The 22,564-nt window shown below is 64.7% G+C and overlaps 17 protein-coding genes across 17 annotated transcripts; 6 read left to right on the top strand and 11 right to left on the bottom strand.

The window, feature by feature from the left end:
* Positions 1 to 150: 150 nt before the first annotated feature.
* MICPUN_96511 (predicted protein) lies at positions 151 to 1,336 on the top strand. Its single transcript, XM_002504064.1, has 2 exons — positions 151 to 224; positions 566 to 1,336. The coding sequence occupies exons 1-2, from the start codon at positions 192 to 194 to the stop codon at positions 1,178 to 1,180; spliced, it is 648 nt and encodes a 215-aa protein (XP_002504110.1). The 5' UTR covers positions 151 to 191; the 3' UTR covers positions 1,181 to 1,336.
* On the bottom strand, positions 1,301 to 2,842 carry MICPUN_60402 (SSM4 like ring finger protein). The gene is made up of 2 exons (XM_002503714.1): positions 2,316 to 2,842; positions 1,301 to 2,061 (listed from the first exon to the last, which is right to left on the bottom strand). Exons 1-2 carry the CDS (start codon positions 2,646 to 2,648, stop codon positions 1,570 to 1,572), a joined length of 825 nt encoding a protein of 274 aa, XP_002503760.1. The 5' UTR covers positions 2,649 to 2,842; the 3' UTR covers positions 1,301 to 1,569.
* A 139-nt stretch (positions 2,843 to 2,981) lies between these two features.
* Positions 2,982 to 3,578, bottom strand: MICPUN_108705 (predicted protein). Its single transcript, XM_002503713.1, has one exon. The coding sequence runs from the start codon at positions 3,477 to 3,479 to the stop codon at positions 3,078 to 3,080; it is 402 nt and encodes a 133-aa protein (XP_002503759.1). The 5' UTR covers positions 3,480 to 3,578; the 3' UTR covers positions 2,982 to 3,077.
* Positions 3,579 to 4,541: 963 nt separating this feature from the next.
* On the top strand, positions 4,542 to 4,868 carry MICPUN_60400 (predicted protein; the record flags this gene model as incomplete). The annotated part of the gene is made up of 1 exon (XM_002504063.1): positions 4,542 to 4,868. The coding sequence occupies one exon, from the start codon at positions 4,542 to 4,544 to the stop codon at positions 4,866 to 4,868; it is 327 nt and encodes a 108-aa protein (XP_002504109.1).
* Positions 4,869 to 4,886: 18 nt separating this feature from the next.
* MAF (MAF family protein) lies at positions 4,887 to 5,857 on the bottom strand. Its single transcript, XM_002503712.1, has one exon. It carries the CDS (start codon positions 5,772 to 5,774, stop codon positions 4,938 to 4,940), a length of 837 nt encoding a protein of 278 aa, XP_002503758.1. The 5' UTR covers positions 5,775 to 5,857; the 3' UTR covers positions 4,887 to 4,937.
* A 145-nt stretch (positions 5,858 to 6,002) lies between these two features.
* MICPUN_60398 (predicted protein) lies at positions 6,003 to 6,809 on the top strand (the record flags this gene model as incomplete). Its single annotated transcript, XM_002504062.1, has 1 exon — positions 6,003 to 6,809. The coding sequence occupies one exon, from the start codon at positions 6,003 to 6,005 to the stop codon at positions 6,807 to 6,809; it is 807 nt and encodes a 268-aa protein (XP_002504108.1).
* A 97-nt stretch (positions 6,810 to 6,906) lies between these two features.
* Positions 6,907 to 7,383, bottom strand: MICPUN_83535 (predicted protein; the record flags this gene model as incomplete). The annotated part of the gene is made up of 1 exon (XM_002503711.1): positions 6,907 to 7,383. One exon carries the CDS (start codon positions 7,381 to 7,383, stop codon positions 6,907 to 6,909), a length of 477 nt encoding a protein of 158 aa, XP_002503757.1.
* Positions 7,384 to 7,574: 191 nt separating this feature from the next.
* Positions 7,575 to 7,805, bottom strand: MICPUN_60396 (predicted protein; the record flags this gene model as incomplete). Its single annotated transcript, XM_002503710.1, has 1 exon — positions 7,575 to 7,805. The coding sequence occupies one exon, from the start codon at positions 7,803 to 7,805 to the stop codon at positions 7,575 to 7,577; it is 231 nt and encodes a 76-aa protein (XP_002503756.1).
* An 18-nt stretch (positions 7,806 to 7,823) lies between these two features.
* Positions 7,824 to 8,728, bottom strand: MICPUN_108703 (glycoside hydrolase family 13 protein). Its single transcript, XM_002503709.1, has one exon. It carries the CDS (start codon positions 8,721 to 8,723, stop codon positions 7,866 to 7,868), a length of 858 nt encoding a protein of 285 aa, XP_002503755.1. The 5' UTR covers positions 8,724 to 8,728; the 3' UTR covers positions 7,824 to 7,865.
* Positions 8,729 to 11,749: 3,021 nt separating this feature from the next.
* Positions 11,750 to 12,409, top strand: MICPUN_60394 (predicted protein; the record flags this gene model as incomplete). Its single annotated transcript, XM_002504061.1, has 1 exon — positions 11,750 to 12,409. The coding sequence occupies one exon, from the start codon at positions 11,750 to 11,752 to the stop codon at positions 12,407 to 12,409; it is 660 nt and encodes a 219-aa protein (XP_002504107.1).
* A 343-nt stretch (positions 12,410 to 12,752) lies between these two features.
* Positions 12,753 to 13,796, top strand: MICPUN_83445 (predicted protein; the record flags this gene model as incomplete). Its single annotated transcript, XM_002504060.1, has 1 exon — positions 12,753 to 13,796. The coding sequence occupies one exon, from the start codon at positions 12,753 to 12,755 to the stop codon at positions 13,794 to 13,796; it is 1,044 nt and encodes a 347-aa protein (XP_002504106.1).
* Positions 13,797 to 13,849: 53 nt separating this feature from the next.
* On the bottom strand, positions 13,850 to 14,843 carry MICPUN_60392 (predicted protein). The gene is made up of 2 exons (XM_002503708.1): positions 14,536 to 14,843; positions 13,850 to 14,436 (listed from the first exon to the last, which is right to left on the bottom strand). Exons 1-2 carry the CDS (start codon positions 14,792 to 14,794, stop codon positions 13,952 to 13,954), a joined length of 744 nt encoding a protein of 247 aa, XP_002503754.1. The 5' UTR covers positions 14,795 to 14,843; the 3' UTR covers positions 13,850 to 13,951.
* A 188-nt stretch (positions 14,844 to 15,031) lies between these two features.
* Positions 15,032 to 15,794, bottom strand: MICPUN_60391 (predicted protein; the record flags this gene model as incomplete). Its single annotated transcript, XM_002503707.1, has 2 exons — positions 15,032 to 15,580; positions 15,645 to 15,794. 2 exons carry the CDS (start codon positions 15,792 to 15,794, stop codon positions 15,032 to 15,034), a joined length of 699 nt encoding a protein of 232 aa, XP_002503753.1.
* Positions 15,795 to 15,889: 95 nt separating this feature from the next.
* On the top strand, positions 15,890 to 17,516 carry MICPUN_105894 (predicted protein). Its single transcript, XM_002504059.1, has 2 exons — positions 15,890 to 15,980; positions 16,134 to 17,516. Exons 1-2 carry the CDS (start codon positions 15,918 to 15,920, stop codon positions 17,454 to 17,456), a joined length of 1,386 nt encoding a protein of 461 aa, XP_002504105.1. The 5' UTR covers positions 15,890 to 15,917; the 3' UTR covers positions 17,457 to 17,516.
* A 9-nt stretch (positions 17,517 to 17,525) lies between these two features.
* Positions 17,526 to 18,600, bottom strand: MICPUN_60389 (predicted protein; the record flags this gene model as incomplete). The annotated part of the gene is made up of 2 exons (XM_002503706.1): positions 17,526 to 18,409; positions 18,486 to 18,600. The coding sequence occupies 2 exons, from the start codon at positions 18,598 to 18,600 to the stop codon at positions 17,526 to 17,528; spliced, it is 999 nt and encodes a 332-aa protein (XP_002503752.1).
* A 101-nt stretch (positions 18,601 to 18,701) lies between these two features.
* On the bottom strand, positions 18,702 to 20,240 carry MICPUN_51141 (predicted protein; the record flags this gene model as incomplete). Its single annotated transcript, XM_002503705.1, has 1 exon — positions 18,702 to 20,240. The coding sequence occupies one exon, from the start codon at positions 20,238 to 20,240 to the stop codon at positions 18,702 to 18,704; it is 1,539 nt and encodes a 512-aa protein (XP_002503751.1).
* A 28-nt stretch (positions 20,241 to 20,268) lies between these two features.
* On the bottom strand, positions 20,269 to 21,930 carry MICPUN_105893 (predicted protein). Its single transcript, XM_002503704.1, has 3 exons — positions 21,798 to 21,930; positions 21,581 to 21,667; positions 20,269 to 21,454 (listed from the first exon to the last, which is right to left on the bottom strand). Exons 1-3 carry the CDS (start codon positions 21,892 to 21,894, stop codon positions 20,508 to 20,510), a joined length of 1,131 nt encoding a protein of 376 aa, XP_002503750.1. The 5' UTR covers positions 21,895 to 21,930; the 3' UTR covers positions 20,269 to 20,507.
* Between the last annotated feature and the right edge of the window lie 634 nt (positions 21,931 to 22,564).

Genomic DNA, 22,564 nt, shown 5'->3' with positions numbered 1-22,564 from the left:
AACCCTCGTTCTAGGGTCCGTTTCTCGTGAGCGACTCTCGCACAGCTGGCCAGTCAGAAAAATGCTCGCGATTTGGTTTTATCCGCTCTGGCTCCCTCTGAGCTGGACTCTTTGGATAGGCTGAGGACCTGCGCGGAACACACGTAAACGCACCCAAACCAGACTTCCCCGTCGGAAACACCTCCACGGAGATGTTCGCACTGACCTCTAAGACCATCGCGCCGGTGAGTGCCATCCCCACGCGCGCGACTCCCCTCCGGACCCCCTGATTTGAGTGCCCGACCGTTAAACCAAAAAACTCGAATTTGTCCGATCTTGGCATCTAGAGGCGGTCTCGCCGTGCGCCCAGGAGGCGCGCGGTCGGTTTTGACCCTAGAACGACCCGTCGGCGATGTTTGTTAGCCACGATACGTGAGCCCGTGGATCGCTCGCGTCGCGCGAAACTCGTCGTGCCGCGATCGACCCGCGCGCGTCCCCTGGCCGCAAATACGCCCTCCTCCCTCCCGAGTCGGTTCCGAGTGACTCACCGATGCCCCCACCCTCACCGCCTCCATTCGTATCGCAGGTGGCCGCGCTCCGCGCCACCAAGGCTTCTTCCGCCAAGTCCCGCGCCGTCGTCGTCACCCAGGCGAAGAAGGACGAGCGCGGCGTCTACATCGGCAAGGGCAAGTGGGTCCAGGACGATGAGAGCAAGTACGCCGCTCGCGACAACTGGTTCACCGGCGGCTGGCCCGGCGGTGAGGTCGGCCTGAAGGAGGGCTTCATCCAGGAGCCCTTCGAGAAGCCCTCCCAGGCGCAGAAGCAGTACGACGAGCTCCCCGACGACGCGAAGGGCGAAGACGACATCTACGTCGGCAAGGGCAAGTACGTCAAGGGCGACGCCAAGAAGTTCGCGGGCAGGGATAACCTGTTCACCGGCGGCTGGGCCGGCGGCGAGGTCGGCCTCAAGAACGCGGAGCAGCTCAAGCTCAAGGTTGGCGACTACGTTCAGATCAAGAAGAAGAGCGGAGGCTTCTTCGGCTTCCTCGGAACCATCACCGGCGGGCCGGCGAAGACGGGCACCGTGAAGAAGGTCGAGGCTGACAAGAGCGGCAAGGTCCAGGTGTCCGTCGCCGTCCTCCCCTTCGACAACGTGGTTGTGTTTAGCGGCGACGAGCTCGAGAAGATTGACGCCAATTGAGCTCCACGGCGCCTCGTCGTCCAAAATTATTTCGATGAAACCCACTTCTTTCAACTAGTATTTCGGCAGGCGGGGAGACTTTGACTTTGCGGCTGTCGCCCGGTCTTGTCTATGAAGCCTCAGCCATGTAAATCAAAATACGTATTATTCACGGACATATGGTATCTCTCGTCGTATTCAGCTCTACTTCGTGGTCCTGGCGCGGCGACCGGGCGAAAAACCGCGATCCATATCCACCGCCGCCAGGCCTCATCCGTCTTGATGGTGTGCTACTGGTATCTGTTGGTACAGCCGTCGCGTCTCCTTGGATCTGCGACTTCCTCGAGCCGCGCTCACACGGCGCGCTCGTTCATCCCCTCGAGTCAACACTCAATCTTCGCCACTCTCGTTCATCCCTTGATGACGCCCATCTCCCTGAGCTTGGTGGCGATGTTGATCATGCTCCCGAACCACGCCACCGCCCTGATGGCGGCGATCTCCGGCTTGCCGTTGCGCACCTCGCGACCCGCCCATATCCTAACCTCCGTGGACGCGAGCATCAGCGCCAGGTCCGTGGCCGATGACGATCGCACGAACGGGTTGTTGGGTAAACAGACGTCCTTCGCCTCGACGCCGTTCTTGGCCGCCTCCATCGCGACCCGCGCGAGCCGCTTCGGGTTGTGCGCCACGAGAAAGTGAACGAGGTTTTGAAACCACACGCGGCTGTACGCGTTGAGCCTGTCCCGCGCCTTGAAAGAGAACCAGAGCTTGATCCTCGAGCGAAGGGGACGGGCGGGGACGCGGTACCTGGCGGCGCAGACCCTGCAGTTGGTCTCGCGGTTGCCCTTGGTTCGCATGGAAACCTTTTGCCACTGGCGGAGGCACTTGGTGTGCACGAACTCCTGTTTTGGGATTGAAAAAATCGAAAAGGGTCAGCGGTGGCACGTGGGTCACTTGTTGGAGGGGGGTCAGCCAATGCGTGGTCGAGATGATTGCCACGTCAGATTTTCGTATGACGGTTCAGTCACCCAAGGGCCTGCACTGCAGACTAATTTCGCAATTCTGCCCCACAGCATTTTTCATCGTTCGCGCGGGAGTTATTTTTTCACGGTTGTCTTCCAGAGGGGGGAGGGTCGCGGGGGGGTTTTGGTCTCACCTGGGAGCCGGTGCAATCGCACGGGGCGATGAGCTCGCCGCGCTCGGGGCCCGCGAAGCAGAACCTGCAGGAGTTCGTGGGCTCGCAGAATCGGCAGTTGATTTCGTCCTCCTCCTCCTCGTCACGCGCCTCGGGAAGATCGTTCTGGTCGAGAATGTCCCCGGGAACCTCCTTCGCCAGTGTGAAGAGACAAGAGTTGGAGCAGCACCTTTTGGGAGGCTTGGGAGGCTCCTCCATCTCGAGGTCGAGAGCCTCGTTATCGGCGACGCAATGGTTGCGAAGCTCCCAAAGCGTCAAACCGGTGCCCATGAAGATGAGTCCCGCGCGCGACATGGCCGCCGCGTTCGCCGGGATGCCGCGGTTTTTTTTTAGTTCGAGAGGACCCGACTCTTTCCCGCGGGATCAACTCCGAAGACCGCGCCGGGACGTATCGTCGCGACGTCGAAACCGTCGGCACGTCGCGCTCGTGAACAAACGACGCGATGCGACGAAGATGCGGGCGCGGGATCGATCGTGGCCGATCGCGCGTCTCGTTGTGGCCGCCGCGCAGCGGTCGACCAACTCGATATTCACCAGCTTGAAAACGGCGCGAAAGGAGATCTTTGAGAACTCGCGTTCACCACTTTTGCCACGGTGGCGTTCGCCAGGGCGCGTTGAAGCTCTGGTGGTATCCGGCGCGTCTCCGGCTGCTTTACAACGGCGCGCGAGGCTTTCTATGTACAGTATCGATCGTCCGCCGACGCCCGCAGCTCCGCCGCCGCCCTACGCGTCGCCGCCGTATCGAGCGACGTGTCCCAGCGCTCTGCGAGCCAGCGCGGTTGTGTCTCGCAGCGGTCGCGTCCACGACGACTTTTTCGCCTTTGTCTCACAGCTGGCGCGCGCCTCCCGTTCGCGCTGGTAGGCGTCGTACCACCGTTCGCTGCTGTGCTTCCACACCGACTTTTCCCTCTCCTGCTCGTCGACGTCGCGCCTCAGCTGCTCGCCGAACGCGATCGCCTCCGCCAGTCGCGTCTCGAGCTCGGCGACGTCCCTTTGCGCCGACGACGGCTGTGTTTTGAGGCGCTCGTTCTCCGTGCGCGAGCCGAGGAGTCTCGCGGCGCACAGCTGTGCGTCGTCACGAACGGCACACGCGTCGTCGTCGTCGCGCGCGGGTAGCTCGGGCATGGACGTCGGGAGTTTACGTTCGCGGTCGTCCACCGCGTCGAGACGCGCGGGGCAGTCGGGTTGGAGCCGGCGCGCCAGCTGTGTCGCGCCGGGCGTCGCGGCGGCCGCGGCGCACAGCTGTGCGACGGGGGCGGGCGCGGCGATCAAGGCGGAGTGACCCGCGGTTCCGTGCACCCCCGCGGTTGGCCCGTACGTCGCGCACCACGCGAGTATGACGATCGCGGCGACGGCGACGCACGCGGCCGGGAGGAAGAACCTCGCGGGGCCCAGAGACCTGACGAGCGCTCGCCAGTCGTCGCGCGGGGCCGGGGCTGAAAGTTCCCGCGAAAAAATCCCACCCGGCGCGTCGTTATCCGCGAGATTCTCGCCGGCCAGTCTCCGGTCGTCTTCGCCGGGGAGGCGCGCCTTCGCGGTCGAGCCGCGCTTGACCGCGGCGAGCAGGGCGACGAGGTCGGATGCCGCTCGGGAGGCGCCCGCCGTGAGGGATTCCTCGGCGAGCTTGAGCCACTGGTCCACCCCGGAGGGGTGGTCGTGGTCGTTGCCCATGCCCGGACCCGGTCGTTGCTCGTACGAGGCGGAGTGCCTGGGCGGAAACCTGGAGATGACGCCCGCGTCGAGGTCTTCGAAATCGTCCGCGACGTTGGAGTTGGAGCTCGAGTCGACGCGGGCGAAAGGACCGGCGGAAAACCGGGTCGGGGTCTCGGGCGCGGCCGGGGAGGACGCGCGTCGTGGCTCGACACACATTCCGCTGCTTTTGTGACCAGCATGCTGAAACGCGAGGGGCTCGCGCTCGTCGTCGGAATCGGGCGCGGACGGAGGGTTTAGCTCCTCCCAGTCGTCGAGGCTGTCCATGCTGCCTTCCTTGCGAGAACCCAACGCGTCCGCGCGCATCGGGGCGGACATGGCGCTCACGGGCGTTGGTATCTCTGGGCGTCGTCTGCAGAAAAAGGAGGCTACTTGTGCGAGATGATTGGTTCAAAATCTTTCGTCAGTGCAGTGTGAGTCATCGTCATCAGCCGTGCAGTCGGAGCGGCGCGCGCCGCTTGCGGGAGAGCGTTAGGGATGTCGGGCTGGAGGTTTAGAACACCAGCCGCGGAGGTCGACCCCGAGGTGCTGCGGAAGGAGGAGGAGGGTCTGATCACGCTCATGAAGGAGCGCGCGCTGGTGCGGTGCAGGGAGACGCAGAAGGACTACTACGAGTGCGTCAAAGGGAGGACGATCAGCATCGCGTGGGCGTGCCGGGATACCGCAGCGGCGATGAACGATTGTCTGCACCAACACACGAACGACACCTCGCTGGACGAGTTGAAGCAGCGATGGGTGAAGGCCGGGCGCCCGTCCATCGCGGACAGGGACTCGCGATTCGCCAAGAGCTATCTCAAAAGCTGATGAGCTCTCTGGTGAATTAGGTTTAGTAGCGCTGTAGATTAGCCACAGCTCCCGCCTACGCTACTGACGTTAACTCTTCTCTACCCGCTGATCCTCGGGTATGAACTCCTTCTTGATGCCGCCGGACAGACCCTTGAGCTTGCGATCGAGCAGCGCCTCCATCAGCAAGCCACCCACGACCCTCTTTCCGAGGCCCATGATGGAGTCCATCGCGCCGTCCAACTCGGTCACCAGCGGAGCCATCTTGGGGTGCTCCACCATCAGCCCGCCCGCGCAGTTCATGCACTCGCCCTCATTCACGAGGAACTCCACGATCTCCTCCGGGACCGGCGCGAACGTCACGGTGCTGCGGTCGAAGGCCACGCACCTCCCGCCGGTCTCGAGGTCGGTCACCACGATGGCGCCGACGGTTGACGGCGCCGATACTCCATACCCGCGGATGAACTCCCTGGCCTCGTCCTTCGACTCGGGCTTCTCCCGCACCACGCCGTCGTGCACCACCACCTGATCGCACGTCACGAGCATGGTGTCCTTGGCGATGGGCCACTGGCCGTCCATGTCGGGACCGAGCTCCGCAGCCATCTTCCTCACGATGGCGTCAGCCTTCGCGACGGCGATGGCCATGACGAGGTCCTTGGGGGAGTCGGTCCTGTCTCCGATGGCCTTCTCGTCGATGTCAGCGACGGCGACCTCGTACGGGATACCCATCTCCTTGAGGATCGCCTTGCGCGTGAACGACTTGGACCCGAGGATGACGCTGATCCCGGCTTCCTTCAGCGCCGCGGCGGTCAGCGCGTCCGCGGATGTCTGGCCGCCGGTCGCCTTGCCGACGGACGCCTCGCCGCCGTACCCGTCCTTCGCGTCGTTCGCGTCCCCGCCCTTCTTACCTTTGCCCTTGGCGGACATGGCGACCGAGCGGGACGGGGACCGGGCGGCGATCGAGCGTCGAACCGCGGGCGCGGCGCGGGCGAGCAGCGGGACGAGCGTCGCGCGCATTTAGGTGTGATCGATCGGGTCTCCACGGCAACGCGGTTTCCCCTCTCGCAAACGAGACGAAGGGTGCCTAGAGGACACACGCTGACGCGCATCGCAGGCCCTCGGCGCGTCCCTCCGAGCGGGTCCGGCTCCGTGGACATGATCCAAACCGCGCACACCGCGCGGTCTCGTCCCGTCGCCGCGCATCGTCGATCGCTCACGGGCTCGCTCGCGCGCAAGGCGCGCGCGGTCCGCGGTTGGCACACCAAAGCCACGGGCGACGACAACCGGGACGTGCCCGGCGGGCTTCTGGCCGGGGGTCTGAAGAACGCGCTGGGGTTCTTCAAGGCTCGGATGGACGAGATGATGGAGGACGAGGAGGAGGCTTCGGTGACGCGCGTGGTGCAGCGCTCGCGCGACGACGACTCCGTCGCGTCGTGGTCGATCGACCTCAGCGTGTTCCTGAGGGAACCCACGACGCCGCTCTCGGCGAAGGCTGCCGCGCGCGTGGAGCGCGTCTCCCTCGGGATGGAGTGCGAGTTCGCGGAGAGGGACGCGGGGGTGTACCCGAGCAGGGGCGGCGCGGGAGTGCGGGGCAGCAGGTACTTCGTCGACGACGGTCTGAGCGATCCGTCGGGTGCCGACGCCACCCCGGGGTTCTTCTGGCTCGCGGACGAGCCCGGGTACTTCAAGTTCACCCTGCGACTGAACGAGCCCGTGGTGGCGTCGGGCCGCACGGTGCTCCCCGCGGGGGACGTCTACTTCAACGCCAAGATCGACGACGAGCGGCGCGGCGGCGGCGACACAGCTGGCGACGGAGGAGGTGAAAAAAAGTCGGTTCGGATGACGTCGGGGGTGGCGACGATCAAGAGGGACGTCAAGGCGTCGTTCCTCGGCGCGGACTACAGCGGGATAATGGCGGAGTACATCGTGGTGGGCACGTTCACGGGCACGAGGCGGAACTGACGATACGACGGGGGCGACGTTTGGACAGGCGACGGGTCGCGAGAGTTTGGCCACCCCTTGAAACTACTCATCTTATTACGACGTCCACTGCTACTAGCTAGTTGTGTCCAATGCCTCCCATGAACTTGCTCGGGTCGGGCGCGGCGCCGTTGAACTCCGCGCCCGAGAAGTCGAACCCCGGGTGCTCCTCCGCGAACCTCTCCTTCATCAGCCGCGCCTTCTCCGCCTCCTCCGCCGCGGGATCCAACATCCCGTGCCCCTTGAACAGGCTGACCCACGGCCTTCCCTTGTGGAGCTTGGTCATCTGTATGTGCAGCTCGCCGTCCTCCAGGGTCCAGAAGCTGTCGGCCGCTTTGACCGCCTCCGTGAGCTCGTGGTGCAGGTACGGCGGGTTGCCCTTGATGCCGAACTTGACGGACGTGCTCGTCACCTCCACGTCGAGGATCTTCGCCTTGACCCCGGGCGGCGTGCGCACGTAGAAGTTGCACTCGTCGAGGGTCTGATCCCACTCGTACACGACCCTACCCTCGTGCGTATACGCGTGTCGTGTCGTGGGCGCGAGCTTATCCCCCATCGCGCAGGTAAACGTTCAGGTCCAACGACGGTGCCCGCTGAAGTGTGACGACGATCGACAAGGGTTCAACGAGATTTCTACGTGACGAGACGGTTGTTACGCTTCGTTCTGTGCTTGCTATGAAATCCTACGTCCTAAGTGCACCTGTATCGGCGTCGGCTACATCGATCTAATATACACGACCTAATCGCTCACAGCACGCTGCTGTCGCTCGCCATGATGTACCCAGCATGGGCGAGCGCGGCAATCAGCGATGCCCCGTATAGCCTGTTCCTCAAAGTCGGGTTATGGTTGAACCCGATCCGAATGAGCGGTAGCATCGGAGCGTATATCAGCGGGACCATGAGCTTACGCTGAATCGAAGCCTTACGCGCTTCGTTCAGCTCCTTCCACTGGTCCACATCGTCCTTACCGTCCGCCATCGCGCCGTGGAAAGTGTGAAGGTGACGTGAGGAATCTTATTGAAAATTTTGAACTTTTAGTTACTGCAGCGCCGAGATCGACTGCGCCGCCGCAGCCGCCAGCTTCGCGTGCTCGACGTCCGGGTCGACGGCGGCCGGCGGGGCCCCCCAGAGCATCTTGAAGATCTGGACGCTCAGCTTGGGGATGCAGATCATGAGCTGGTCGTTATCCTGCTGGATGACGCCCCTCTGCTTGTTGCCGCTGTTTTCCCATCCGCCAAACTCGGCGCTCTGAGAGTTGTACACCTCCTCGAACCCGGCGCAGTTCTCCCACTGTCCTCCGATGGCGACGCCGTACATGCCCTGCTCGTCCCACTGCCCGTCGCCGGCGTTGACGACGACGATGAGTCGCTCCTTCTCCCCGGTCTCGTCGTTCTGGTAGTACCTCTCGCAGGCCAAGATGCCGTTGTTATCGTCGCGGTGCGTTCGCTTGTAGTCGCCCATGGTGAGCGCCTTGTGTTTGACCCGGACCTCGTTGGCAGCCTTGACGTGGGCCATGCCCTGCTTGGCGTACAAGGCCCCGTTGTCCACGCCCTTCTCGGCAATCATGTTGAGCAAACCCCAGTCGAACTTTGCGTCCTCGTCGACGTGCCAGTGACCGTCCTGGTGCGTCTCGGTGCCCATGAACATCATGGGCAAGCCCTGGCCGGCGCACATCACGCCCCACCACAGCCGAGCCGTGGCCCTCGCGCGCCACTCCATCCGGCCGCCGAACCTGCCCACCCAGTGACCGAGGTCGTGGCTGTGACCCGGTCGCTTCCCGCACTGGTCGTGGGAGCCGAGCAGGTACTTGACGCACTGCGCGTTGCCGCCGTACCCACCCTTGAGTCGAACCATGTACTCGAGCTGGTCAAAGTTGCCGTTGTACTGCCACGTCATCGCCGCCGCGTCGTCGCACCCGCTCAGAAGCCACACCGAATCCGCGCCGAGATCGTGAACCACGAACGCGCCCTCGGGGTTGTGCTCGGCGACGACGAACCTGTCGGGGTAGTCCTCCCTCGCGCGCCTCGTCACCTCCTTGCACAGGTCCGGGGACATGGAGTGCGCCGAGTCGATTCGAATGCCGTCGCAGTTGTACTCGCCCAGCCACGTGTCCACGACGCCGGCGAGGTAATCCTTAACCTCCTGCTTCCAGAACGCGAACCCCTGGCCCCAACCCGTGTCGCCCGAGCGCTCGAAGTAGATCCCGCCGTTTTCGTTGGGACCCCAACCGTCGTACTCCCACAAGGAGTTACCGTTGGCGGCGCCGTGGTGGAGGGCGCAGTCCACGAAGACGGCGATGCCCCGCTTGTGCGCCGCGTTGACGAAATCGGCGAAATCGTCGGGCGACCCGTACGGTCCGTGGACGTTGTGCATCATGCGCGGGTTGTATCCCCACGCGCCGCCAAACTCGGTGACGGGCAGGAGCTGGACGGCGGTGAAACCCATCTCGGCGATGTGGTCGAGCTTGCGAACCAACGCGACGAAGGTTCCGGGTTCGGTCCCCAGATTGGGGTCGTTACGCCCGGTGAAGGTGCCGACGTGGAGCTGGTAGATGACGAGCTCCTCCTTCGGCCTGCGCTGGAACGGCAGCCAGTTGAACTTCCGAGGGTCCCAGATGTAGCAGACGTCGGTGTCGAACTCGGCTTCTCTCGCCCACGGGTCGCGGCGGGTGAACGCGTGCCCGCCCGGCATGGTCACCTCGAAGGCGTACCTCCACCCGTGTCCAACCTGCTGAACCTCGAGCCGCCAGCACCCATCGTCGCCGCGGTTCATCTCGTACCGCGTGGGCTCAGGGAGGGGCGCGTCGCGGTCGAACGGTCGCAACGGATCGGGTTTACCGCCGTATATGCACAGGGTCATCATCTCGGCGTGCGGAGCCCAGACGCCGAAGTGGGTGCCGATGGAGGTGACGTTGGCGCCCAGGCGGCTCCTCGCGATCGTGTCCGGGTGCTCCGCGAGGGCAGCCTGCGCCTCGGGGGTCTCGGCGTAGGCGGCAGCCTCGGCCTCCTCCGCCGCGGAGGCCTGGGCGATGAGATCGTCGGCGCTGAGCTCGAACTTTCCGATGGCGGGTCCCGGCGGCGGCGGCGCCTTCCCCTCGGCGCCAATCTTCACCGGCCCGCTCGCAACCGTCTTTCTGGCCTGCGCGAGGATGGAATCGCGGATACCCCCGCTGGTGTCCTGGTTGAGCCTCTCCTCGATCTTGGCGCGGGCGATCGCCGCGTTCGGGTCCTCGGGGACGGCCTGTTTCTGCGGCGGCGGTGTGGGCGTCCACTTGGGAACGTTCTCGGGCGCGATTCCCGGTTGGGGTGGGGAAGCCGCCGGCGCCGACGCCGTCGCCGGCTCGACCGTCGCGGGTTCGAATCCGGGCGGGGGCGGGGGCGGAGGCGGGGTCTCGCGCCCGGGCGCCTCGTTTGGCACGGCGAACCCCGCCTGGTCGAGGGGCGCGCCCTGCGCGGCTGCGGCGGCGAGCCGCTCGTTTTTCTCGGCGGCTTCGTACGCGTCAGCCGCCGCCGCGAGCTTCGCCGCCGCCGCCGCGTACGCCGCCGCCGCCGCGTCAGCCTCGGCCTGCGCGGCAGCCTCCTGCTCGGCCTGTTCTTGTGCGGCTGCGGCGGCTTTGGCGCGAGCAGCCTCGAGCTGCAGCTCGAGCTGGCGTTCCTCCTCGGCGGCGGCGGCCACCTCGGCGGCTCTCCGCTTCTTGTCCTCGAGGTTCTTCTGCGCGGCGGCGAGCCGCTCGGCGGCGGCGGCAGCCTCGGAGTCCTCGAAAGCGGCGGGGGGAGCGGCGGGGACGGGGGTACCCACGCCGGCGATCGCGGCGGCGGGGTCCATCCCCGCGGCGACGGCCTCCTGCGCAGCCTTCTCCTGGGCCTCCACCAGCGCCGCTTGCTCGGCGGCGAGCCTGCGAAGTTGCTCAGCCTTCTCCGCGGCAACCGCGCGGGCGCGTTCCTCGCGCTTCTGCGCGAAGAAAGCCTCGCGCTTGGCGGCCTGGTCCGCCGCAGCGCTCGGGTCGTTGATGTCATCGATCAGCGACGCGTTCTGCGCGGCGAACGCTTCGTATTCAGCCTCGGCGGCGGCGGCCTCGGCCTGGGCCTGAGCCCTGGCTGCCGCCTCGGGATCGACGGCGGTCGGGGCGGATTGCGCCGCGGGGGTGGGCGGGGCCTGGGGCTTGGCGTCGTCCTCGGGTCCCTCCTCGGGCCTCTTGCCGCCGTTGTACAGGATGAACATCTCGGTGCCGAGCTCCGAGCGTAGGAGGCGATCGATGAGGTCGCTCTTGCTGCCGGAGGTCTTGACTCCCTTGATCTTGCACATCGGTTTGAGCTCGGCGATTGTACTGGCGCGGAGCTCGTTACGTCGCGCGCAGACGCGCTCGTACTCCTCGCCGCCCTCCTCGTCGAACTCCCCGACGGCGGCGATGCGCGGGCCCATCAAACCCGCGGCGATGACGCGCGAACGCGACGTAATCGTCGCGTTCGTTGCTTTTCTGTCGCTCCGCCCGTGAGTCGGATGGGCGGAGGCGCCGCTTCGGGGTGCGCGAGCGGATTGCGAGGGTTTGCGCGCGCCGCCCGCCGCGAACGGGCGGGCGAACGCGGCACAACCCACAATCCTCGCGATTGGCGCGGACATCGCGTGGGGAAAGGCTCCACTCGGCGTCGCGGCCGTCACAATGCGCGGCGTTCGCCAACCTTCTCCCCGGCGGGATTATTGTCCTCGTGCGTGACAGGGCTGACTCATCTGCTCATGCTTTTTTCGCGGTTTTTTTCGCGAACCAGGAATAAACCCTCGTTTTCGCCCCGATTCGTCGATACCCTAACAGTGAGAAACCTATTTGCCCGGGCCAGTCCCGGGCCCACGTTCGCTCGACGAACATTGGCACATTTTGGAGCCACTCGAGCCAGGAGGTTCAATCATTTTGAAGGAGCGTCAGGATGGACGAGTTTGTCGAGGCGCCCGCCGCGCCCCCCCCCGCGCCCGCGGAGGAGGACTTCTTCGCGGCCGCGCCCGCGCCCGTGGAGGCGGCGGCGACCGAGAGTTTCGAGGAGGCCGCGCCCGCTCCCATGCCCCCGAGCGCGAGCCAGGGCAGCGCCATGGACGAATTCTTCGCCGAGGGTTCCCACAGCGCCCAGTCGCTCCCGTCCGATCCGGATCTGTTCGCCGCCGCGCCCGAGCCCCAGGCTGCGGAGGATGACTTCTTCCAGGCGCCACCTCCCGCCGCGGCGCCCCTCGCGGCGGAGACCTTCGCGGTGAGTGAAAACACCGCGGCGTGGAAGGCGGAGGCTGCCGCGGCGATCGCGGACAAGTCCGCCGCGGAGAAGCGCGAGCTGCAGTCCATCCGGGAGGAGGCTCAGGCTGAGAGGGATCTGATGTACTCGCAGAGGGAGAAGCAGCTCACGGCGGCGCACAAGGCTAACCGCGAGCGCGAGGTGCAGGCCCAGACCGACTACAAGGGCCAGGGCTGGGAGGGCGTTAACGCGCTCATCTCGGGCGAGGGCAAGACCTCCGCGGACCTCGGGCGGATGCGCCAGATCATCACACGCCTCAAGCACAGCAAGCCAGCGAGCTCGCCGTCGGGGATGTTCTCCACATGATTTTTGGAGAGCGAGAGATCTGAAAGGGACAGTAGAAGGGGAAAACCCTCGTAGCCGATGAAATGTATCACTTTTGAAACCAAACTGGCGGTCAAAATTCGCTCGGTCAGAAATCGCGTCATCGGGTCTCGTGACGGTTTTTCGTAAAACGTGGCGCACCGAAAGGAAGCGACACACAATACCACTGCGCCGCCGACGACGCATGCTCTCGAGCCTCCGTCATCGAATCGCGCTCGCATCCTCATCGGTACCCTCACTCGCTCGTCGCCCTCGCCCGTATCGCCCGCGTACCTACCGCTCCATCGTCGTTCACCGTCGCGCGATGGCGAAGGTTGACGAAGCCATGACTCCCGGCGAGACCGCCGTCGCGGACGTCTCCAAGGACGGCGCTTTCGTCCGTAAGGATGCCATCTTCCGCAACAGGATCACTCCCGACGGTCCGTACACCCCCGAGAGCGGGCGGTACCACCTCTACGTCTCCTACGCGTGCCCGTGGGCGTGCCGCACGCTCTCCCTGCTCCACCTCAAGGGACTCACCCAGCACGTCACGGTCTCGTCCGTGCACCCCACGTGGCAGCGCACGAGGCCCGACGACCCGGACGATAAGCACGCCGGATGGTGCTTCGTGGGCACAGACGGCGCGTCCGTCTCCGGGCCCTCGGGCGTCGGTTCGTTCCCCGGCGGACCGTCGTATAACTGTACCCCGGACCATCTCTTCGAAAGTACATTCGTTCGCGACGTGTACGACCGAGCCATGGGCGGCGCGGCGGTTGGCACCCGATTCACGGTGCCCATCCTGTGGGACAAACAGACGAACACGATCGTGAGCAACGAGAGCAGCGAGATCATCCGCGACCTCAACTCGCAGTTCAACGCGTTCGCGGACAACAAGGAGCTGGACCTGTACCCCGAGGCGCTCAGGCCCGCCATCGACGAGGTCAACGAGTGGGTGTACCACGGCATCAACAACGGCGTGTACAAGTGCGGATTCGCGACGTCGCAGGGGGCGTACGACGCCGCGGTGACCGAACTGTTTCGCTGTCTGGACAGGTGCGAAGATATCTTGGGTAAGCGTAGGTACATAGCCGGCGACGTCCTGACCGAGGCGGACGTCCGGCTCTTCCCGACGCTCGTGAGGTTCGACGAGGTGTACGTGGTGTACTTCAAGACGAACAAAAAGTTCATCCATCAGTACCCGAACCTGTGGAACTACGTCAAGGACGTGTACCAGACACCCGGGATGAGGCACAGCGTCAACATGTGGCACATCAAGACGCACTACTTCACGTCGCACCCCGTGCTCAACGCCAACGCCATCGTGCCAATCGGACCGGACTTGAACCTGGACGAGCCCCACGACAGGCACAGGTTCGGCGCCGCCAAGTAGCTAGCGCACGCGATCGACGACACTCGCGATGCGCCGGCTGGTTATTAGCGATTGGCTGGTTATTAGCGATTGGCTGGTTATTAGCGTTTCGAATCAATTCAACGCGCCGATGGAGTAAAAGTACACCGAGAGCAACCTCGCCGCCTCGCGCAACCTCAAGCCTCGGGCGTATCCTCCCTCATGAACGCCCCGGGGAGGAGGACCCGCGTCTGGACGTTCTCTCTCGCGCGGCGTAACCTCCCGACGCCCCCTCCTCCTCCTCCACTCGCCGCCACCACCGAACGCCGCGCGGCTCTGACCCTGTGCCACCTCAGCACGGGAGCGAGCGCGCCTCCGCTCTGACCCACGCAAAACTCGAGGAGCGCGCTGCCGTAGGTTTCGTTGCCGTGCGTCAGCTCCAGTAAACCGAGGGTCTGAAGGACGTTGGCCTTTGCGGAGTTGTCACCGAGCGCGGCGATGGCCCGATGCAGCACCCTCCTCGCGCGGAAGACGCTCTCCCTGCTCACAGAGACGTCGGTTGAGGCGACCATGCCGGGCTGGAGCCTCGACACGACCTCCTCGCCTCCCCTCGGCCGCTTGACCATCTGCGCGTAACTTATCCACGCCTTGACGTCGTGGGGCGCGCTCGCGAGGTGTGCCTCTGCGGGTCGGGAGGTGGGCGAGGTCAGCCCGCGTCGGTTAGCGAGATATTTTCATGTGAGCTCAGGAACTAAGGGACGCGCGTGGTTCGGGCGCGCACCGAAGGCGTTTTGGGCATCGTCCACCCGTCCATGGCGCCATGCGTGTAACGCACGTTCGTATCCGTCCGCGAGCGGCGCCGCGCGGCGGCAGACGACGCGCCCGATATTCACAGGGCCGCTCTCGAATCCCGGTCCAGCAGCAGTTGCCGTTACCATTAAACTCCCGTGCGGAGGCTTGGCGCGGCGCGTCCTCGAGGGTCTCTCCGCGATCCCGGATAGCGATAATGTGGGGAAAACTCGCGTAACCGCCGCCTGCATCTTCCCACGCGTATTTGTCGCGCCTCGCGCCGCGGTTCTTGTGTGTGCGGGGCGCGTGTCAAAAGTGCGCGAGCGGGCTTCTGGCACACGCCTCGATTCTGTTTCCCGCGAAAAATGTGAAGATTTTGAATCCGGTTTCAAGATTCAAAGCAGATGTCGGTCAACAAACTGTCACTGACCCACATCGAATCCGGAATGGCTTTCAATCCTTGTTTCAAACGCCCGCTAACAAAACTCTCAGAAGTTGATGCCGACCTTGTCGAACTGCTGGCGAACTGAGTTGGGCACCATGTCCCCCATCTGGCCCAGCGCGCCGCTCAGTTGCGAGTACCCACTCTTCGCCGCGCCGCTCACGGCCTCGGTGAACCCTCCGACGATGCCCTGCGCCTCGGCGTCGCCCTCCGGCGGCGGCTCCGGCGCCCTCACCACCGAGTGCCCCACGCAGAGCAGGAAGCCGCCGGTGAGTCCTCCCATGAGGACCTGCGACACGTTCGTGGCGATCATGAGCACGAAAGCGGAGAACATCACCATGGCAACGGCCTGCGCCCTGAGCGAGTACGTCTGGCCGTTGTAGTGGAACTCCGAGGCGCGCACGTAGAAGACCCAGACCCACAGCATGGCCAGCGCGGCGATGACCATCAGGGAGAAGGGCTTCGTGACCACGCACGCGACTGCGACGAAGAGCAGGACGAGGGTGTAGTTGTATCCGAAGTCGTTGGTGTTGCGCCTGAAGCGGTGCAGGGCGTCGCCGACGGACTCGGGGCAGCTCAGCTTACGGATGTCAACCTGCGGGCGGGGAGCGAGAACCGTTAGAGGACATTTCGAAGATTTATCGGACGCGGTGGCGCACCAGCATGAGCCAGGGTGAGGACCGGATCCAGAGTCCCTTGACGGCGGTCAGGATCTTGTGTGCCACAGCCAACGCCACTCCGGGAAGGCCCAGCGCCTTGGCCTTCCCGTCCTCGTCCCCGTCATCGATGCTGCGTGTTCGCGCGTGCATGGCTTCTGTGGTCCTTTTTTTTTCTGGCTGGTCGGGATCGTCGCGTGGGAAAACCAAACGGACCACTCATCGGATCGGCACTTCGAGACGAGCAGCGAGCACCTCCTCATCAGAGCGTCCACCATGGGCAAAGACAAGAAGCGCGAGGCCAAGAACACAGCCGACACGCTCGGGATGTCCTCGACGGTGCGCATCATCCCGCCGTATGCCTCCACGTCGCCGACGCTTCGGCTCGTCCGCCACCACGTCCCTTTTCCCAGCCGCGGCCCGATCGATCGAGCGAGATCTGGCAGCCCCGTCGACTGACTCCACGCCGCCCACCCCTCCGCGAACATGCAGGAGCGCATCCTGAAGCGAATCCATGAGCTCTACGAGAAGGGTCTGAACCCCGGGTCCGATGGCTCCGTCGGCCTCCTCTCCATCGCGGCGGACCCCTTGCTCCAGCTCAAGATTTACAAGCCCCGCAAGAAGGTGAACGTGATGCTCATCGGAAATCATAGCGCCGGAAAGTCGAGCTTCATCAACTGGTACATCGGGGAGAGCGTGCAGACCACGGGGGTGGCCATCGAGACCCGCGGGTTCACGTTCGTCACCTCTGGACGCAAACGCGATACCCTCAAGGGAGACGCCACCTTCGCCTTCTACGACCACATCAACGGGTTGTCCAAGTTCAAAGGCATCTCCGAGAACGTCTTCACCGAGATATCCACCTCCAAGGACAGGAACTTCTCGTGCGTCGACCTCGTCGACTCCCCGGGACTGGTGGACGGCGAGATGGAGTACCCTTTCGACGTCACCGAATCCATCGTCTTCCTCGCGGACCACGTCGACTTGATCCTCTGCTTCTTCGACCCGATCGGCCAAGCGCTGTGCAAGCGCACCATGAGAACAATCGAGAGGCTCAACGAGCACCACGCCGAGAAGCTGGCGTACTACATGAGCAAGGCCGACCAGGTGGAGAAGGAGCACGACAGGCAGAGGGTGCTGATCCAGATCACCCAGAACCTGGCGGGTCGCATCAAAAACTCTCACGCCTTCAAGCTTCCCACGATATACCTCCCCCGCGATGACCTCGCCGTGCCGATTCCCAACGCCCTCGAGGAGGTGTGCGACGACATCGACAAGGCCATCCGCCTGACCGTGCAAAAGAACCTGACGACGATGCGGGACGACTGCGACGCGATCGTCGCCGAGATTGCCAACGCGCGCGAGCTCAACGGCAGACGACGGAGGGATAACGCGAGCGCCACGGCGAAGGGGTGGGCGCTGATGGTGTTTGGTTGGGTCGTGCTCGCCACGCTCTTCTACGTCGCCGTGCTGGAGGCGTGCGCGACCAAGCCGGTGACGACCGCGCTCAGGACCCACGCGCTCCCGGCGCTGGCGACGCAGCCGGTGTTCAGAGATCTGGTCGAGGGTTTGCTGCCGGACGGGGGGCGGCGGTGGTTCGGCGTGGAACACGGCGGCGCGATGGCGATGGGCGTCCTCGCGGTGACGTTTTTGATTATTCAGTTTGTGAAGTCCAGGGTTTGGAAACTCTCGCCGACGATGACGAAGAAGGACGCCAAGAGGCTGGCGGGTTACGAGACGTACGTCAAGGAGGTGAAGGCCGTGCGGGAGGAGCTCTACAAGGAGTACTTCAAGCAGATTCACGACAACGCGTGACGGGAGAGATTCCAATTTTTATTCCCTCTACGATTTAACGAGACGACTAACTGATTCTTTCCCCTAGTGCTACTCGTGCCTCAGCCACACGTGCACCATCCCACCCCGGTGCCTGACGAACGTTCCTCCCTCGTACTCCTCCTCCTCCAGGTCCGGGGCCTTCTCGACCGTCGCGGCCATCCCCAGGTCGGTCGCGAATTTCACCAGCCGTTCAATCACCGCCTCGCCGCTCTCGCCCGGCCAGTCCCGCACGGGCAGCGTGAGCCACGCCACGCCCGGTCTCGCCAACCGTTTCGACAGCGTGTGCGCCAGCGCCTTCGGCAGCGGATCCTCGTAGCACACGTCGCTGCCCAGGATCACGGCGAACGTCTCGTCCGTCGCCAGCGCCCGATCTCGCGCCATCGCCGCGAAGCTGTTAGCGTCGCCGCCCGAGCAGCTCCCGTCGCCGCCCACCGGCCTCGCCGACTCCTCGCTCAGCCCCGGGACGGACGCGAGCCACTCCAGGTGTCTCACGCGTAGTTCGCACCCGCGCGACGCCTCCGCGTTGAGCTCCACGGACTTGTCCAGGTTCGAGAGGAGACCCGGGAGGTAGTCCGTAAACGTGACCCGTCGGGCGCCCAGCCTCGCGGCGAGGAAGCCGACGACGCCGCACCCCGCGCCCACTTCCAGCACGTCCGCGCCGTTCAGTCCGATCTCGCCGTGTCGCGCGAGCAGCTCCCGGCACATCACCACCCCCGACGCCCACACCCTCCACCCCAATCCTCCCTCCACGTAGTCCGTCTCGTGCACCGCGATGGAGTGTTCGCCGAAGGTTTGCGTCCGCGTCCCCGGGCCGCGCGCGGTGTACCCCGAGCACGACGCGAGGACGGACGCGGCGATGTCCACAGCCTCTTCATCGTCCCACGCGAGCGCCTTACGCAACCGGTCCACGCCGCCGTGACGCTTGAGCTCCTCTACGCAAGCTGCGAAAAGGTGGTGGGCACCGTCAGATTCGTGTCGGCGGCGGAAGAATGGCGGGTGGGGGCGCACCTTCGCACGTCACCGCGGTCTGAAGCTTGCGCAGGGAGGCGAGTCGTTTTCCGACGTCCGCTCTGTCCCAAAAGAGCGAGTCGCACAACGACTCGACCTCGGAGAGTAGCTCCATCGCGCACTCGCGACGCGGAACAACTCTGACGCGCAGCCCACTCAGTGGAGCACGAAAGACACGAAGCTTCAGACGGTTAGTATTAGCCAACACTCGCGGTTCTACGCCTTCGCCTCGAGCCACACCACGACCTCGCAGAACCTGCTGCCGGGGAAGTGGTCGAACAGCGCCATTCGCCGTACCTCGTGCGTCTTACCCAGCGTCGACTTCAAGTCCCGAGCTAAACTCGCACAGTCGCACGCGACGTACAGCACGGACCCGAACCCGGCGACTAACGCCAAAGTATCCTCGTCTAAACCCGCCCGCGGCGGATCCACCAACACCGTGCCGTCGCGCCACGCGTCAGCCAGCAACTGGTCCACGTCATCGCCGTCGAGTAAACCCCTGGACCCGGTCCCGGTCCTGGCCCTGGCGAATACTTCCGCGGGCAACGCGGTGACGGTGGCGTTGGCGACGCCGTTGACGGCGAAATTTTCATTCGCCGCCGCGACCAGCCTCGGCTCAATCTCCACCGCGGTGACGCGCCCGAACCTCGGCGACAGCGACACGGCGTGATTGCCGTTGCCGCAGTACAGCTCGAGGAGCCACGGCAGCGTCGAGAGCGGAGTTGATCCTAGCCCTAAACCCTTCTTGTTGCGTGCCAGCAGGATGTCTTCGCACGCGTCGTGTAACCAGCGAGCGGTGACCTCGGCGACGTCGCCGTTGGGGTTCGAGAACGCGCCCTCCACCTGCTTGTACCGCAGGTGCCGACTCTGGGACCGCGTCGTCCCCGTGCCGACATCACCGGGGATATCCCCGGGGACGGCGGCGATGATCTCGATGTCCCCGGGGATATCCCCGGGGACGGTCATCGGCTCCCACACGTGGTTCACGCCGTTCGACGCGACGAGCGTCTTTCGTCGCCGCCGCGTCACCACCCCCGTCACGCCCACCGACCTCAACGAGCTCAGCAGCCCGTTGGCGTCGTCGTTCCACTCCGCGTCCCCTATAGCGGTGTTCGCATCCCCCGCGGTGTTCGTATCCCCCGCGTTGTCTGTCATCCTGTTCCACAGCGTCACCACCACCTCGCCGCCCCGACTGGCGAGGAAACCCACCGCGGAGAGCCCCGTCGTCAACGCGCGCGCGTTCGGCGACCCGTCGGCATCGTTGAGGAGCTCGAGCAGAACCGGCATGACCCTCGCGATGGGTTCGGACGCCCAAGGGAACACGTCTGTGTCGCCATCCTCGTCCGCGTCGTCGTCGCCGAGCATCACCACCTCGCCATTCTCGAACAGCGCGTACCTCAGTCTTCCGCCGTCGTCGCGCGCGATGGCGAACCTGCACCGGGATCTGTACCCGCGCGTCTTTGGGGACGCGTACACCTCGACGCCTCGCGCGGGAATGAAACCGCCGCCGTGGAAAAGTTCGCGAACCCTCTTGGTCTTGTCCGCCAGCAGCTCGAGGTACGCGTCGTTCGTCGAGGTGTCGGAGGACGGGGCCGAGGTCGCCGAAGCGACGGTGAGGGGTCGTCGCGACGAACATCTGAATCGGGTCAGCGAAGGGCGCGGACACGGCGCGACGCGGGTTGGCCGACGAGTCGCACGGATGCCGCGAGACAAGAAGGAGATGCCGACGCCGATGACACTCCCGGCGGTCGACATCTTCCGCGCGCGAGTCGCAGTGCGCGTTCCGTCTTAAAGAATGGTGATATTACCTCCACACGTACTTTTTGTGCAGCCCTGGCCCCCCCCCGGGGAAAGGGCACGTAATAGGTTTGGTTTGACTGTACATCACGCCCTCGCGCCCGACGAATCTCCCGAGTCGCCCTATCGCGAGCCGCGCTCAAGGGCACTCGAATGACGCGCGCGCTCAACCTCCTCGCTCGCAGCCTCCTCGCGTATCATCCGGACTCAACGTCTCGACTCGACTCAACGCCTCGGAGGGAGTGTTCCGGTTGGGAACGGCTTCTTCTCCTTCTCGGAACGCCCGGCGCTGCTCACCTTCTCGAAAACCTTCTCGTCGTCGATCGCGCCCGGCTTGTTACTCCTCCGAAACGCCACGACGTTGCTCTTGTTCTCGGCGACGGAAGGCGTTACGGAAGGCGTTACAGGAGGCGCGGGCGCGTTCTTCCACCACGGCGTGTACGTTTTCGCTCCGCTCGAAAAGGAACGGACGAAATGCCCGCGCCGATCCCGGACGTCGCGGAGATACGCCACCGCCGCGTCGACGTCGTTCGTGCGCCGGAGCACCGCCTCGGCGCCGCGCACGAACCTGTACGACGACACGCCCTCGAGTTCCGTTCGCGGGACGCCGCGGTCGAGGAGGTACTTGGCGCACGTCCCGAAATTCTCCGCGGCGAGGAGGGTGACAAAGCCGGTGTAGGAGAGCGCGACGGCCACCATGGCCGCGCCAATCTCGTCCGCGAACGCCTGGTGCGCGCCCACGTGGAGGCACCCGAACGCGGTCGGGTCCACGCCGCAGAGCTCGCCCGTGGTGATGGGCTGGACGGTCGACGCGAGGAAAAGGAGCGCCGTCTCGGCGACGAGGAGCGAGACATTCGCGGCGGCGAATTTCGGATCGGACGTCCACGCCAGGTCTTTGGGGATGAGGTTGTTCAAGCCGGATGGGAACGGGAAGCCGGAAGCGCTTGAAGCGTCTGTATCGTCTGTATCCTCGCACCAGTCGCCGACGCAGTGGTGCTTTTGAGATTTGATCGCGGCGCGATCGAAGCCGGATGCGTCGTCGAAGGAGTCGTCTTCGCACCAGTCGCCGACGCAGTGGTCGTCCTTTCGGGCGAAGGCGGCGGCGGCGACGTCGGGGGTGGACGGGTAGCCGTCCTCGTCGAAACCCTCGCACCAGTCACCGACGCATTGCTCTGCGACGGGAGGAGGGAGGTGTGGGGAAAAAGTGAGTCGACGCGACGGGGACTTTGGGACGGGGGATCGCGGCGAAAAGGCGGCGTTTCGCGGACCGCCGATGCTGTCTGAGTCAGCATGCGTACCTTCACGCGCGAATAGACCGGTGACGCGGTCCCAGGGGGTCTGCTCCTCCTCGGAGTCGCCCTCGCACCAGTCGCCGACGCAGTGCTCTGCGGAATCGTGGGAAAGGGAGACGTCAGATGGTCAGCGGGGGTGCGCAACGAGCATTCTCCGAGACAAAAAAGACCACAAAAAAGTGCCCCGGTTGTTAGTTGGTCGTTTGCCGGGACGAACGCGCACCTTTGTTGTAGATGATGCGCGCCGCGCGGTCGCGGCGGTGGTCCGCGCGTTTGATGAACGGGATCACCGAGTTTAAGCTCAGCAGGGATAATGCCATTTTGGGTGTCGGTTCGCGCGTGTGCGGTGGGTTCGCAGCGCGCTCAATGCGCCCCGTCTAAAACCCAGGCAACTACGAAAAAGCGAATTGCTATCCGGCCGAGGCGCAAGCGCGGCCAATTTTCGTCTTGCGCCCTTTTGATGAGCTGGCAGCTCAGTCAGCTGGCGGCTCTGGGCCAATGGGTTGTCGTAAAAAGCGAAAGCTGGCTCGATTTGGAGATTCTTTTTGAAAAAAAGGTCCAAACCTGACTGATTCCCGTAGGATCTGGGAGGGAGATTCGCAGGGCAGCCAACGGAAAGTTCGCGGCACACAGCCCTTTTGGTCTCAACTTTTTTTGCACGACGCCGTTCTTTCCCAGCGATGATCCGCAGTCATCGCCACTTCCTCAGACGCGAGTCTAGGTGTCGCCGGAGCGCCGACGGCCTGTCAGGGCCTAAGCGCGAAGGCTAAAGCAACCATGGTGGCGTCCCGCCCCACCGTCATGGCGCCGCCCCGCACCAGCGCGGCGCCGAGGGCGTTCCTGGCCCAGTGGCGAGCCCGGCCCCATCGCAGGCTCGTCGGGGTGTCGGTTGTCTGCCTTGAGTCCCACGAGGGGCGCATGATTCGAGCGCGCGAGGCGCACCAGCGTCTCGCCGCCGCCTTCCGTGATCTCGACACCGACGGTGCGTCA

Source organism: Micromonas commoda, chromosome 7 (genome assembly GCF_000090985.2).
Source record: "Micromonas commoda chromosome 7, complete sequence".
NCBI lineage: Eukaryota > Viridiplantae > Chlorophyta > Mamiellophyceae > Mamiellales > Mamiellaceae > Micromonas > Micromonas commoda.
Note: the sequence above shows the minus strand (reverse complement) of the source record. Positions and strands in the feature narration are given on the sequence as shown.

Bases quoted from the DNA above. Each gene is read 5' to 3' on its own strand.
- MICPUN_108705 (XM_002503713.1), bottom strand. From the start codon at position 3,479: ATGCCCGAGCTACCCGCGCGCGACGACGACGACGCGTGTGCCGTTCGT.
- MICPUN_105894 (XM_002504059.1), top strand. From the start codon at position 15,918: ATGGGCAAAGACAAGAAGCGCGAGGCCAAGAACACAGCCGACACGCTC. The intron at 15,981-16,133 runs GTGCGCATCATC...GCGAACATGCAG, and splicing joins CGCTCGGGATGTCCTCGACG to GAGCGCATCCTGAAGCGAAT.
- MICPUN_105893 (XM_002503704.1), bottom strand. From the start codon at position 21,894: ATGGCATTATCCCTGCTGAGCTTAAACTCGGTGATCCCGTTCATCAAA. The intron at 21,668-21,797 runs GTGCGCGTTCGT...ACGATTCCGCAG, and splicing joins GCGCATCATCTACAACAAAG to AGCACTGCGTCGGCGACTGG. The intron at 21,455-21,580 runs GTACGCATGCTG...CTCCCGTCGCAG, and splicing joins CGGTCTATTCGCGCGTGAAG to AGCAATGCGTCGGTGACTGG.
- MICPUN_60392 (XM_002503708.1), bottom strand. From the start codon at position 14,794: ATGCAGGCGGCGGTTACGCGAGTTTTCCCCACATTATCGCTATCCGGG. The intron at 14,437-14,535 runs GTGCGCGCCCGA...CCCGACCCGCAG, and splicing joins CGATGCCCAAAACGCCTTCG to AGGCACACCTCGCGAGCGCG.
- MICPUN_108703 (XM_002503709.1), bottom strand. From the start codon at position 8,723: ATGACGTGGCAGTACAACGGCAACTTTGACCAGCTCGAGTACATGGTT.
- MICPUN_96511 (XM_002504064.1), top strand. From the start codon at position 192: ATGTTCGCACTGACCTCTAAGACCATCGCGCCG. The intron at 225-565 runs GTGAGTGCCATC...TTCGTATCGCAG, and splicing joins CCTCTAAGACCATCGCGCCG to GTGGCCGCGCTCCGCGCCAC.
- MAF (XM_002503712.1), bottom strand. From the start codon at position 5,774: ATGTCCGCCAAGGGCAAAGGTAAGAAGGGCGGGGACGCGAACGACGCG.
- MICPUN_60402 (XM_002503714.1), bottom strand. From the start codon at position 2,648: ATGTCGCGCGCGGGACTCATCTTCATGGGCACCGGTTTGACGCTTTGG. The intron at 2,062-2,315 runs GTGAGACCAAAA...ATCCCAAAACAG, and splicing joins GCGATTGCACCGGCTCCCAG to GAGTTCGTGCACACCAAGTG.